Raw genomic sequence first — 14,935 nt, 5'->3', positions numbered from 1 at the left:
TGTTTTTGACCAATAAAATTTTCAGGTGCATATGTGCTAAATGTTGTTGTATTTGACTCAGGTTTGTGCAGAAGTGCCATGTAGTAATTGTGACATTTGTTATTCCACAGACATGATGGTAGAAAATGACCTTAACTTAATACACGAGCTTCATTCGTCTGCTGATCACACGGCTTTGCTCTACCATCTCTCTTACCTGTATTTGGCCAAGTTCCCCAAGTTGCAAACGACTCTCAGGCAGTGTGCTGCTGAAACACAGCAACTGTTTGTCTTCTCTGAGGTTATTCTTATGAAGGTAAAGCCAGTCTTTTTCAAGCAATTCTAATACTGAAGTCCAACCAAAGAAGAGAGTAAAACAAGCAGATATCATCAAAGAAAGCGAGACAGATTTAGGTAATATGTGACCCTGGACCACAAAACCTTAAGTCGCTGGGGTATATTTGTAGACAAAATACATTGCATGGGTCAAACTTATTGATTTTTCTTTCATGACAAAAAGTCATTAGGATATTCATGAACACAATAAGTAAATTGTGCTTAATTTTTGTGTGTAAGTACGGCCACCTGATATAAAGTGTGTTCCTACTGTAAATATATAAAAGCATTTGAACAACTTTAAAGGTGATTTTCTCAATCTGGTCTCATAAAAACACCATTGTGATGGTTCAGAATTCAGATATCTGGGGTTTTCTCAGTATTTTCGACCAAAATAGACCAAAAATAGTCCTATCCTAACAAACCATAAATCAATGGAAAGCTTATTTATTCAGCTATTATATTACATGTATGACTGGTTTTGTGGTCCAGGGCCACATATGTGTCTTCAAGGCACAACTATTTACCTTTATATTAGCTTTTTTTGTAACTTAGGTCCCAGTGTAATTGTGCGACTTAATTATGTTTTATAAAAATGTACTTTTTTGTCTTTTGGAAGTTGCCGTTAACGTGATGCATCTGCTTGCAGACAAATCATTTTTTTGAAATTGTCTTTCAGTGTGTGGACACAAGTAAACAAATGGTTTCTTGGCTGTTACCGAGCTGAAACTCGCAGTCGAAACAAATGACACCGATTTGACTGAGCTGATGTTGAAAGAAGCGAAAGAATGTATCGCAGAAGTTGTGGGCAAAGTGAAAGAGATTGTGGACAGGTAAAGTGTTGAGAAATTGTTACGCTGTTGAAAGCATTCAGAACGGAGTTTGCTGTGATTACCTGAAATTATAACTATCTAAAATCATTCATCATCAGGTATGAGAAACACGCTCGGGCGTGGGTTCATGCGCTAGTGATGTGATTAAAGAAAAGGCTGAGGCGGGAATAAAACTACGGAGATAGAGACTCTGGAGAAGGTGGTGAATGATCTTCTGATGGAACTGAGGAAAACCTTAGAGGAAATTGGACGGATTGAGACGCAGATCGCACAGAGACACCATTTTCGTCTTTCCAAAGAAGCTTCTAGCAGAATGCTTGATTTGTCGCTCCTGCTGTTTGTCGGAGTCATTAAACCGTTTTCTAGACCTTTTTTCAATCAAAGAGCTGAACTCCTCGATCAGTGGTCAATCCTGAAAAGCCAGCAGCACAACATCCAAGCGAGGCTGACTGATGCTCAGCTAAATTTGACAAACATGAAGGCACAGAATGGTGAGATTCTTTCACTTAAAAGATCTCATTGGTCAGAAGCCGATCTCTCGCGATTACTGTATGCTTCTTATCGTTTTTCAAGGTTTGAAAAATATAACCCATCTGAGTGAAGTCCACAAGTGGCTTTATCAAATCCAACAATCTCTAATTCAGCATAATGTGTTCTGGAAATCAGTACAAGTAATTCTGGAGGCTATCAATGACGAGACCTTTGCCAAAGAGCACTTCATTGGGGATAGTGAATTAAAGGAGATTTTTCTGACGAATATTGATTCAGCACAAGAGGTAACTTGCTCTCTGAGTAAACGGATTGCATTTGGGAGTGGTTCTGTTGCGATTAATTTTCTCCTTACATCTTTCAGCACTGGAAAGCTTTTGGTGAATCCTGCCTGAAGGCACTGAACATCTACAGCTTGCAGGATAAGGATGCATATAAGTTCCTGGACAGGAGCTCATCTTTTCTGCCTGACACTATCGATGAGGAGATAAACATATTAGATCCTCGCGTCCCTCTCCATCCACGTTTTTATAATCTATAATAATCAGGCTTTGTCCTACATTGGAACACGCGTGTCTTATAATAATTCTGGTTCGCCAAAAAAATGTTTTAGTTAAAACATTACAGTAAATAAAGTTGGCAAAATGTATAATGCATACAAATTAGTGCTGTCAAATGCTTAATAAAATAAAATAAACGTTGTTTGCTTAATATGTGTGTGTGCTCTATGTGCAACTAGTGTGTATATATATAATTACACATACATTCAGTATATATTTTGAGAATATTTACATTTCTGTATTTATTTAGTATAATAAATATATTTAATAAACAACATATTTTTATATATATACATATACATTAAATATACACAGCACATACACATATATTATGCAAATAAAACCTTTTATTTTGGATGTGATCGTTTGCGAATAATTGTTTGACAGCACTAATATTTGCTAATGTATATCGATTTTTCCAGCCAACCTTTTTATTTATTTATTTTTTTGCTTTTATTTCACGTAGCGTGTAACACATCTCTAAGTGAATGAAAATATCCTGCAAAGATTTTACATCTGAAAGCTTACCTTGTATTATAGTCGACCAAACACCGAATAATCACTGAACAAATTGTTTGGGAGTGGTTGAACAAATAATGTAAAAATAAATCCATAGTATAATGAAAAGTGTTTTTTTGACCTTGTATGCATGTCATTCCTTTGTTTGTGATTCCCAAAACCAAAATATGAACCTTTCATAAGGGCACTGTGAATATTTTTGCAGTCTCAATGGTGGCAAAGCCCCTTTAAAGTGTAAGTAGTAGTCCGCTCTCCTGCCTTATATCAAATACTGATAATGGAGAACTTTAAACTTTAAAAACATGGTAAACGGTCATGATCAGTGCATCTCGTCTCCACTAGGAGGCACATTAATCCTTCTTACATTCTGCTCATCCTCTGATTCTAAACATATTTGTCCTTTGCACTTCACTGGACGCTGGACATTTCAGGTTGGCTAATGTGTGTCACCGGAGCTAATACAATTAATTGCTATGCTTTTATCTCTCTAAATAGCTTTGTTTTTCATCTGTGTGGAAAAGAAAGCTATTTGCTTAGTATGAATCAGTTTTAAATTACACATAAATGCCAAAGACCTAGATACTAGCATCATAAATGTGTAAAAAGCTACATCTAAATCAGGAAATTTCCTCACGTTCTCGTTTAAAACAGTTAGGGCCGTAGACATAACAATGCACAAAACGTCAAAGCTAGACATAACAATGCACAAAACAAATGATACAGGCAAATGTCTTAACTAAAAAGCATTGAAACATTGCAAAACATTTACGCAGCTTTTTTTGAACCATTTGTTATTCAATATTTATTATAAAAAAATTATTTTTAATATCAATTTTATTTTTAATATCTATTGTTCACTAATCCTCTATTTGAAAACGTTTACTTTTATTTTAATTATGCAGATATAAACGTCCTAATATGATCAATGCAATTTTATTTTTTACAAAAGCATGCGATTACAGTCGGGTTTTGTTGGCTATTTTTTTATCTGTTATCTGTTTTGCAAATGAACACTTCGTATATAAAACGTAACATTTAGTCAGAACCGTTGTTAATTACTTTCTAAAGATAATTGTTAGCTTAAAAAAAGATTAATTTAGGAAGAAAAGCGTGCTATTTTTTGGTTTGGTTTTTGCAGTGCTGATGATCGCTATTGGAAACTTTATCCCTTTGGTTCAGGTGATAAGAAACGCATCTCATGCTAGCAGGACCACAAAGCTTATCGTTTTAATGAAGTTTATGCTTACAGTCGGTGTTTGGTGCATTGTGCATCATTCGTCTATCATTTCCTCCGATTTTAGGCATTACTCGTAAGGTTAGGTTTAGGCGTAGAGATATGGTCAAGATTAATATTTTGTATTGAAATGTTGTTCCAGGGTCAACAGCCACCCTTCATACTTCATGTGATGATGATAATGATGATGATGATGATGCAGAAGCTACTGAATCTTTACAACTCATTGCTTTGATTGTTGCTGATTATAATAAGTTTTTCAAACTCAAGGACCAAACAGATGCTGCTTTTACTGATTGCATTGATCAGGGAGGCGGAAAGAGAAGGACGGAGGGGGACAGGGGTGTAAAGAGAGACGGTTTTCACACAATGAGACTAAAATGATCAGCCTGACAGATCTAGACCTGCTCTATGAGACAATCGGCCCTGCTCCGTCTGATCACAAAGGATGTCCTTGTGCCTCCTTAATTCAATGAACGGCCGCTTGCCAAATCTGTGGTTATTTTAGGAGTGTAAGAAGAAGGACAGGAGAGTAGAGCTTGAGTAGAGCCTTGAGATGCTTCTTCGGCCTTTATTATTGTTAAAGGGTCAGGGTTAGCGACACCCTGGCAAGTTTAAATCATTCGAAGAAATTAAAATAAAGAAACTCCTACTGTTTCCGTTTTTTACAACTATTCTTATACAACTTTTTACAAACTATTTCTCACTACTTTGGTCATTTATTGAAAACTCTTCACACGAAGTTGAATTTTTCCCGCCGTGCCTCTGGAAGATGGTAACGAGAACGCTGTGAAGAGTTTAAAGGCGGCGGCGAACGCATTGAGAAACAGTTGCAAGAGCCTAATTATCAGTCTTATTTGTTCACTCTTATCTAAGGAACCATGTGTCTTTTCTTTCAGATGATCCTGTCTCTATCACCTCACCATCTTTACCACTCGGTCATAAAATATCAGAGCATTCGAGCATAATAGCAGCTAACAGTTAATAGACCTATTTGCCATAGCGAGGCAAACCTTATGTGGCGTCTAATTGGATGTGGCAAGCATTTAGTGTGCGTGTGTGTGCGCATGCCTGTGTGTTTTATTTCCAGCCCCCAGAGATGCTCGAATAGTCACGTACAACACGTCCGTTAAATCCAAGAAACAAGTGTCTGTCGTCATTACTTTGTCTTACACCCCTCCTCTCTTTCAACTCTCTGGTCCTTGAGTGAAGTCTCAGCTGTCCGAGTGTATATATCTGCATGTGAAGTGTACGCTACATTTCAAACAGTATTTCCTTGGAGGATGTAGTTTAGTTATTTTCTTTGATAATAAATAAAGGGGCAATATCATGAGGAACACCACATGTTTAGTGTATAAACCAAAAACCTGTGCGTGATTGATTTAAAAACCCGTTTTTCATTACATATGCAAAATGGTAATGTTTTTCTGTATAACTTTGTTTTTGGTTAAACGTTTGTTATAAATATCTTGTTAAATATTAAGGCGTATGACTGCAATATTGCTCTTATTTTGGCGTGCGTTATTCTTTTACCTTCCCATGACACCTCAGCTTCAGTCCCGCGTACATACAGCGGGGACGGAAAGTATTCAGACCCCCTTAAATTCTTTGTTATATTGCAGCCATGTGCTAATTTCATTTGCGTTCATTTTTTTCTTCATTAAATGTACACACAGCACCCCATATTGACAGGAAAAACACTGGATTGTTGACATTTTTGCAGATTTATTAAAAAGGAAAAACTTAAATGTCACACGGTCCTAAGTATTCAGACCCTTTGCTCAGTATTTAGCAGAAGCACCCTTTTGATCTAATACAGCCATGAGTTATTTTGGGAAAAGGTCTGAATACTTTCCGTACCCACTGTATGTCATACTTGTTTCGTGATACGTCTTGTTGATATGAAAGCAACCTTTGAGTGGATCCCATGTGCTCTGCACAAACTGAAGGTTATATAATATTAGAGTGCACCAAATGACATTCCAGTGTGCATTTTTTATGAAGGCGAGCATCACCAGATGTGTTTTTCCAGTGTATTGGTTCTGTGGGTGTTAAACATTGATAGATTATTTGTTTTGATGGAAAGGCAATGGTTTTGAGTGTAGTAAATGGGAAAGAGCCTGTATATTGCATGATATATATATATATATATATATATATATATATATATATATATATATATATATATATATAGTGGTCATGTGATCTCAAAAATGGTAGCCACCAAAAGATGATCTTCTACGATAATAGCGGACACTACTTTGTGGTTGTATGGATTTTTTATAATGTATTTCAGAACTTTATTGTACATAATTAACGAGTGCACCTTTAAAGATCAGATGTTTTTCATAAATTGATTTATTGGCCATGCCGAACTAATAAGGCACTAACAAAGCTCTGGCTTTGCCTTGAATAGTTTATTCATTGTAAGTAGAAGCTGCCATTGATTGGATTAGAGGTGACAATTATCCAGACATACAGTGTTCATTTGTCTTTTCTTGGAAATCAATGAGCACTAATTTGCTGAGTTCTCAGATTGTCAACTTACATTTTTTTTCAGAATAAACACAGCACTGTTTGTTTTTCTTTTCTGTTTTACTGAGATTTCAAAAATACGTGGATGATTTTAATCCATATTCCATGGTTCCGTAACCCTTCATAATAACAGTTACTCTCTGTACCCGTTTGTGCTTATATTAACGTTTTATCTTATATAGGATTATATTTTTTATTGTATAGGATATCATAAAAAGCTCTAGCAAACACCCCGAACCATGAAGGCGAGACAATGGATATCTTGTGTGCAACATGCAGACCTAATCAAATAAGAAAGTAACATTAGAAATGCAGAATGCTCTTAATATTGGCAATAATTGATGGCTATTGTTGATAAAAGCTTTAAAAATGCTTAAAATGTGACCAGCGACAATTTTCTTATGAGATGTGACGGTTGGAAGAAGACTGAAATGTAGTGATTTACTATGCATTTTAAAGTCATCACTAGGGTCCTGTTATTGTTATTAACGCTGTTTTAGAAAATGATATTTCAGAATACAGTAATGTGAATATGACAATGTTAATCGAACAATTACAGTAATTGTCGTAATTTCAACATGACATAAATGCTACACTAAACCAATTGAGCACAATTACATAATAATTACATTATTATCATGGCTGTGGTTATGGTTCATTTTCTATGTTTTTTATTGGAAAGTTAAAACACCCTAAGCTACTGCAAATTATTGGCTTGTTATGTTGTGCTATTTGCATTCATATATTTAAGAGGGTGAGGTTTTGCAGGCTATTGTTATTCACAGCTGATGCCTTTCGACAATGAAAATGAAAAACGGGAGGAAAAATCTGCCCATGTATTATTATATTGTGCTTTCATTCTTTTGTTCGTTCCTCCATGCAAGCTCTCGTAGACCTGGACCGACCTGGTCTCCACCGAAGGAATATGAAGATGAAGTGTACGTAATTCTCATAATATGATATACGACCGCACGCAATGACAGCTCAAAGTGTACCCTAAATTCAGTTTGCTTCATTATGTGGTCTGTCTCTATTGCCAATGAAAGAAGCAATCGGTAGTGTAAATGGCTTTCAGTAGGGACCCTGTCATCTGCTGTATGTCTTCAGCCCTAAAGCAGACCCACTGCAAACAAAAAGGGTTTCCAAGGCAGTGCCCCTGTGTACAGATGAGGAGCCCCCATCCCCCAACCGCTAGCCCAATGGTAAAAGCCCCTAAAAGCCATCCATAGACCTTAGGCTAGACTCCATAGTGAACACTGATGAAAACGAGGCTGCGAGAGACATTACAATTACAATACTCAATAAAAGCACTAGATCATGTCATCTTCTTTGTCCACTGAAAGTCTGAAAAAGAAGGGTCCATTGTCAAAAAAATTAAATATGGCGCCACCCTGATTCTGCAGCATGGACACGTGACAATCTCTTTGTCAATCTAGAAACCCGCCCAGATGTTTTGAGCTGGGGATTTGTTATGCTAATGATTCAATAATGCAATAGTCAATACTCTTCTTCACAAGGCTGTTCTGATTGATCGTGTTCAAAGTGATTGTTACAAGCCGTGACTCGTGCATTGATTATTGCTGCTTTGACCGGTTCTTTTGCTGCTGCATGTAACCGAAAGAATATACTGTGCGTGTGTTTATTCTGTTATCGGTTTACAAGAAACGAGCTAGAAATAGTATTTGCGATTAAAGGCGATTATTTTTACGCTTCCGTAAACGCCCTGCTGTCGCTGGAAATGTTGGGACATTATTTTAAATTTGGATGAAATGAAAACTAAAGGACTTTCAAATCACATGAGCCGATATTTTATTTGCAACGGAACCTAGAAAACATAACACATGTTTAAACAGAGAAATCGTACACTTTTTATACGCTAAATGTCAAATCTGACGCCTGCTACAGAGCTCTAAAAGTTGGCAACGATGGCTGAAAAAGCAAGAAATGTTGTGGGAGAATATCTAGCAACTAATTAAGTTAATTGACATCATGATTAGCTATAAAAGGGATGTTTTAGAGATGCCTGTGTTTTTGAGGCCCATTGAGGTCATTGACTTGGACCCAAACCGCTGTCGGTAAACACAATCAACCGTGCCATCGTAGAAGTTACTATTTGGGCCGTGTTGTTGTTGGCGAAAAATGCATTATAAAAAAAGTGTTTGCCTTCTGCTATGGTATGTCAGTTGAGCTCTTTGTTTTGAGCCATAAGGAGGTGATATGTTGTGCTGTATTGATTGCCTAGATTTTAATTTAAAAATATATGCGCCATATATGATTAGTGAGTCGTGTTCCTGTAGGATTGCTATCAGGCAGGGGAGTGTAGCTTTTAACCCCGGCTACTTAGTGGACGGTCCTATTGTCTGCTGAATCCAATCGGTCCGTCTAGCAGTTCCATTAGCTGCAAAGCCTTTTACTTAATTCAGTAAAACCATCCAGACAAGATTGATTGTGATGGTCAGAAGAGAAAACCAAATCAAATACCACATTAACATTGTATTGGTTAGCTTTTGACTGTTTTCCGTAAGATGTTTTCCGACTGTTTTCCAGGCTAAGATGTAGCTTTAAAAATGTACATTTGCAAATAAGTAGACCTAACAAAAAGTTGCTCTATTCGCGATCTTATCATCATCGCTGCTTTCTATTCACTTTGTATTTTTAGAGTCAAGCATGTTTTCGTCATGAAAGTTGCTGCTGATTCATTCCTTGGCTGCTTGGTCACAAGCTTTGATTCATTGTGTACCAGTTTTATGTAGTTATCACTATATTATTATGTATTATTATCATTTGTTTAAACGCACTTTATAGAATGTTTACCATTTCTATTTCTTTGATTTCCCTAACATACTAACTGTTTGGAGGGCAACATTTGCATAGCTGAAAAACCACGCATGAACTATGCGCTAAGCATTAATATATAAATATCACGTGTCTTTATCAACAGCTTCCTTTGTTTGTGCTCTGGTCTTGTCCTTGTTCTATTTTGTGAGTCTTAAGGGTGGAATACACTACAAAATCAGATTTTTGTACAAATTTACAGCTAATAAGTAATTTTACTTAAAACCCCAACAACTTCAGTTTGAGCCTACAAAATGAATTAAATTAATAATTTCTTTAAAATTCTAGTAAAACACCTCATAATGGCATAATGACATCCGACCTCCCCTCCGGAATCTAAACACATAGTTCGTCTTCATAATGGTGCCATATACTGTTTTGGGTGTTTCATATATAATTTAATAAAAGCTTCAAGTCCGGTTAATTATTTGTACGTGCGTTCAGACGACGGCGGTGTCGAAGCTCTTTTACTTGTCGTCAAACCGACCAAAAAGCCCTATATGACTGTACTGCACTTCAATAGCAGGAGTATTCCTCGTGTCTTAATTCGATTAGAGTTTACTTCGATTGTGACGTAATCAAAATCCGCGGGAGATCGTTTGATGGGCGCGACTCCTGCTAAATATCTGTAAATAAAGCATCTAAACACAAATGCATTGTTATTCATCGTTCTGTAGTCTACATAGCACGCGTTGGCAGCGTCGAGCAGCGTTGATTTCTGGAACGCTTTGGCCAATCGGAGGCGTTAGAGTGCACTCACCGTTCCTGAACAGCGCTCACCGATCCTCTCTTTATATACACGAAGCGTAGACATTATGAACGCAGGCTTAGTGACATTATGAATTAAGATTGTGCCTTGGCAGCGCTCTATGCTTGCATTTAGCGGAAAATAAAAGTGGCTTAATGTTCTTTAATAACACAAAACGTCGTTTGATTTTCGGCTTGCCAGTAAGGATAAAGTGAATAATAGTTATGTGCTTTAATGCGCTTTACTGCTGTATCTGATGCAGTTGTCCATGATATGCAACACATCTCAGTAATCTCAATAAATACTTTTTGGTCGGGTATATATATATATATATATATATATATATATATATATATATATATATATATATATATATATATATATATATATATATATATTAATACACACACACACACACATATTATATGTGTCTTCAAGGAAATAATATGTATCATTCTGCATAAAAAAGATATAAGTTGCAAAAATAAACACCAAAACGTTACGTGTGTTACATAAGCCTAATGATGACGTTGCTATAAATGTTTGTCTGCATTGTGCGTGGAATTGTGTGTGTGTGTGTTTTATATATATATATTTATAAATATATATATCTCAGAACAAACCATGATACAAAAACACTGTATCAATAATTCTTTGCACTACCAGAAATGGCCTCCTGGTAGCAGCAGATAATAATAATAATAATGATAATAATTGTGCCTTTAAGCATGTTTTCACCATGTCTTTACGCTCATTCTGTGAACCAGCGCAGTGAGGTCTTCTCTCTTTCATGTTTGTTTATATATATATATATATATATATATATATATATATATATATATATATATATATATATATATATATATATATATATACACACACACATACAACGACCTGCTAAATTAAGTGTATGCTGTGAATTTAATTTCCTTTTTAAAAAGTGAGATTTCTTCCTTCCCCTCACGTGTACGTGAGATAAAAAACCCATTTTAATCTTATTTTAAGATTTTATTCCACAACGCCATTTTACCAATACATACGTAGGCCTATGCGCTTCCCCCTTAAAGCAATTATTAATTTCGTTGTTTTCTAAGCAAAAGGCTGTTTGGTTTCAGATACAGTCTGATTTCATCTGTGCTCTTTGTTTGAGGGGTATATGTTGTGCTGTGATGACGACGTCCTCATCCGACGTCCTGATTGGCGGGTTTTCACTAGCAATATCTTCAGCACCTGTCGAATTTGGCCCATATAGCCTGCGCTTCGCGAACGATTAGTGGGTCACTTTCACGCAGCAAGGCAGCATTTTAGGTCCTCATCAGCCCGGCCTCGACGGAACTTGCATTCCAGCCGAAGCGACTCCTTTTGTTGCAAGACCGTGTTATAATTTCACGCTAATAATTCAACTGGTGCGCTGAAATCAGTCGCACTGTGTTTTCTTCTATCGCGTGATCGATCGGTCGTCGTCGCGCGGCTCTGTGGCGTCAGCGATTGATTGATCGCTCGCGTCGCGCGCGCGCGCGTGCGTGCGTACGTGACAGCTGGACGAACTGAGCGCGAGCAACTTTCGAATCGATGTTTGGGAATTCGAAACGGTCGGATTCTCTAACGGCTCTTTTCAGGACCTCGGTCAGTTCCCGGAGGAGAAAAAACGGACCCTATGGCAAAAGGCGCGGAAAAACGTCAGTCATGTTTTATCCTCAGCCTGTTCCCGCGTGAGTTAGGCGCTCGTTTTGAACGGCGAGGTCTCCGGACCGGACTGGAAATCGTCTTATGAGGTTTTGGGAACAACTGGAATTTCAAGATGATGATCACGCGCTACAGACCGGTACGCTCGTTTCTTTTTGCTTAATAGCTCACGTGAGCGTCGTTACCAGTGATGGTAACTCCACACCTGTTAGCCTTTTTATCTGTGTAGTTTTTAGCTTTTCGACTATTTCCCCATGATGAAGTTGTTAGAAAAACCACGTGAGTTTTTCAATAACACCCGCAGCTACATTAAAGAAAGACGGGACAACAGATGTAAATAGTTTCTAATGACAGATACATTAACTTGGCCACTTTTTCTCTTTTCTACATTTCCACATCGTTATCGTTTTAACGCTTTTTTGCGGGGGTAGTGACAAGATGCGATAGACTTCAGCGGCTGTCGGCGAGTGCAGGTTCTGCGCATGCGGCTGCTTCGGAAAGGGTCGCTTTTCAACGGAGCGAAGCCCAAAAACACCCCAAAAATCGATATACTACAGCCAGCTTTCCACAGAAATGAAATCTGCTTTGTTGTGCTTAGTCCTCAGTCCCTTCTTGTCTTAAGGAGCGCGTGTGTAAAAGCCCTACAAAAGAGATTATCTTATTACAAAGAACTCTTACTTGTACCAATCGATTTTAATGCAATTATCCTTAATCTTTAAATTTCATGGTGCACATATTTGCCTATATCTCGCTGATTATTAGTGAGAATGAAGTTAGGGAAAGATGACTAGTTTTCATTAAAATTACTCTACTAATATATGTTTATGAATATATTAATTTAATTTAATTTTGTTTTCACTTTTTATTCTATTTAGCTTTTATTTATGAATTTATTTTGGGCCAGAATCAAATAATGTACAGTATAATATACAGTAGTATATCTGTAACTTGATGGCTAAGCGCTTCAATCTAGGTGATTATTAAAGGATGTTTATGGGAACCACAATACAAACTACAATGCAAGTAGAATTCATTAGATATTGACTGAAATAGTATACCTCTAGGCCCTCTTTTGATTTGTCCTGCTGCGGTGCAGATTATAGGGTCATGCCAGTCATTTAATCTTCGGGAAATGCTTTTTGAGGGAAATGAAATTACTGTGTGATAAAGTGGCAGCGTTGGTCTGCTGCATCTGCTGCTCTTACAGCATTCAGTCAGGTTGCAGATGCTAACCGTATTCATTCACTTAATTGACTGTGACATCTTTGTTTTTTTCTGGATGGCAGAAAAAAAGTAGCGCATCTGTAACACCACCCGTCTGATCCTTCTTTAACACGCTCGAGTGACAGATCGGCCTTATCTTCTTCACCTCTACATCAAAAGGTTATCACGGTGTTTGTGAGGGGTTGTTTTAGTTCTGGACAGAAATAATGATGGATCGCAGGCCATACGCTCCAGGTTTAATATCAGCATGGGTCAGGTAGTAGATGTCAGTGTAATTCTTCAATCTGTACTTTTGCTTAACAACATATATTCTGATATTGCCTTAGATTTTTTTAATTAGCCTAGGCTTTAAAATAGAACAGTTTATATGTGGGTAATGCAGTAGTTGTAATAGTCTGATAGTCTGATCCAATATAAAAAAAAAAAATTTTTTATTTTACTTTATTTTATTTGCTTTTCTATTTTGTTATTATATATATATATATTTTTTTATTTTTATAAAAAAATTATTTATTTTTTTCTTGTAGGGCTGGGCAATATATTGTACAATATATTCATGCACATCTCATCAGTAAAGCCTGTTCTTTGATTAGCAGTAAATCTCCACCTGTTTTTCAAAATGTAGCAGCATATTATATTGCGTAGCTCATCAGTGATCTATGGCTCTGTGTATTAAATGCCGCTCCATTTGACAACAGGTGTTCTAGATTTACTAGTAATCAAAGAACCGGCTTGACGGACGAGATGCACATGAATATATTCTGCTCAGACCTGCTGTCTTTTATCTGCTTTTTTATTATTATTATTAAAAAAAAATTATAATAATAATAAAAATTATATATATATATATATATATATATATATATATATATATATATATATATATATATATATATAAAAATACATTATATATATTTATATATTAAATATGTTTGTGTGTGTGTATGTGGTTTTTTGTTCTTTTCAGTTTTTGTTTCATTTTCTTTTCATTTTTATTTGCTTTGTATTTCTGTTTTTTGGTTTTAATTTTTTTTCTCTATCTTTTTATTCTTCTGTTTTTTAATTAGTTCTATTTTCAGTTTGTTTTTGTTATTTCAGTTGTTCTTTTCTGTTTGATTAGTTTCCGTGATGATCAGAATCAGCTAAACAAGTCTAGGTTTCCAAAGCCTAGTCTGTTCCAAAATCTACTGACAGATCACAGATAACAAAACTTTTGCGTTCCAAATTTTAATATGAACCTCATTTATTTTCCCTAAACTGTGTTATACATGAACACTTTATCAGGCATGTTTTCTAGATATCAGCATTATCCACTGAACATGCCATGTTAGTAAACCACTATTTCTGCGTGACCTCACACAAATCCTTTCGCCCTTCAGCCGCCTCACACTGCAAGTTCGCTTTGGCTTGTGAATTTCCTGACAGCCTTACCCGATCAGTCTTTGTTTACCGTGAGTCAGTTCGGGCGCTCATGAATATGTTTGATGTCTCATGTCAGGCGTGTACCTCACTGTGACGCGTGCGTGCTGGTTTTTCAATGCCGCCCGCAATGCAATTCTCTTCACTCCTGCTATCTCCTCCCCCTTCGCTCCTCTCTCTCTCTCGCTCTCTCTCTCTGTCTTCCATCACGCTGTCTCTCTCTCCCTCCTTCTCTCTCACCTCATCACACTCTCATGCACACACTCCGCCATACAGCTATCCTCCCACAAGGTCAACTCTGAGCTCTTGATCGCACAGCACGGCACACAAAATGGAGATGCTTTTTGTTTTTGATGGCATTAAGCTGCGGTGGTTATTAAAAGCATGCCCGTGAGCCGTGGCTCTGCTGTGGAATCCAATGCAGGCGTCCCCCTGTCGGAGAGAAGCTGTTTGGATGTGCTCATCCCATGCAGAAACGGAGCCGTTATTGCGCTCTACCTGTGCAGTGATTCACTTCAGCTGATATCCTCCACCTACA

At 37.0% G+C, this 14,935-nt stretch overlaps 1 protein-coding gene across 1 annotated transcript; it reads left to right on the top strand.

Moving 5' to 3' along the window:
• The first annotated feature begins 1,317 nt into the window (after nt 1-1,317).
• Nucleotides 1,318-2,334, top strand: LOC122330446. The gene is made up of 3 exons (XM_043227465.1): nt 1,318-1,639; nt 1,722-1,924; nt 2,002-2,334. The coding sequence occupies exons 1-3, from the start codon at nt 1,366-1,368 to the stop codon at nt 2,176-2,178; spliced, it is 654 nt and encodes a 217-aa protein (XP_043083400.1). The 5' UTR covers nt 1,318-1,365; the 3' UTR covers nt 2,179-2,334.
• Nucleotides 2,335-14,935: the final 12,601 nt, after the last annotated feature.

The sequence above is a fragment of the Puntigrus tetrazona genome, chromosome 25 (genome assembly GCF_018831695.1).
Source record: "Puntigrus tetrazona isolate hp1 chromosome 25, ASM1883169v1, whole genome shotgun sequence".
NCBI lineage: Eukaryota > Metazoa > Chordata > Actinopteri > Cypriniformes > Cyprinidae > Puntigrus > Puntigrus tetrazona.
The sequence above is the reverse complement of the archived record's forward strand: the minus strand, read 5'-3'. Positions and strand labels throughout refer to the sequence as shown.

What these genes read in the sequence shown, in the direction of transcription:
- LOC122330446 (XM_043227465.1), top strand. Translation starts at nt 1,366, where the DNA reads ATGGAACTGAGGAAAACCTTAGAGGAAATTGGACGGATTGAGACGCAG. An exon ending in AAACATGAAGGCACAGAATG is followed by an intron (nt 1,640 to 1,721) that starts GTGAGATTCTTT and finishes TCGTTTTTCAAG; the next exon opens with GTTTGAAAAATATAACCCAT. An exon ending in ATATTGATTCAGCACAAGAG is followed by an intron (nt 1,925 to 2,001) that starts GTAACTTGCTCT and finishes TACATCTTTCAG; the next exon opens with CACTGGAAAGCTTTTGGTGA.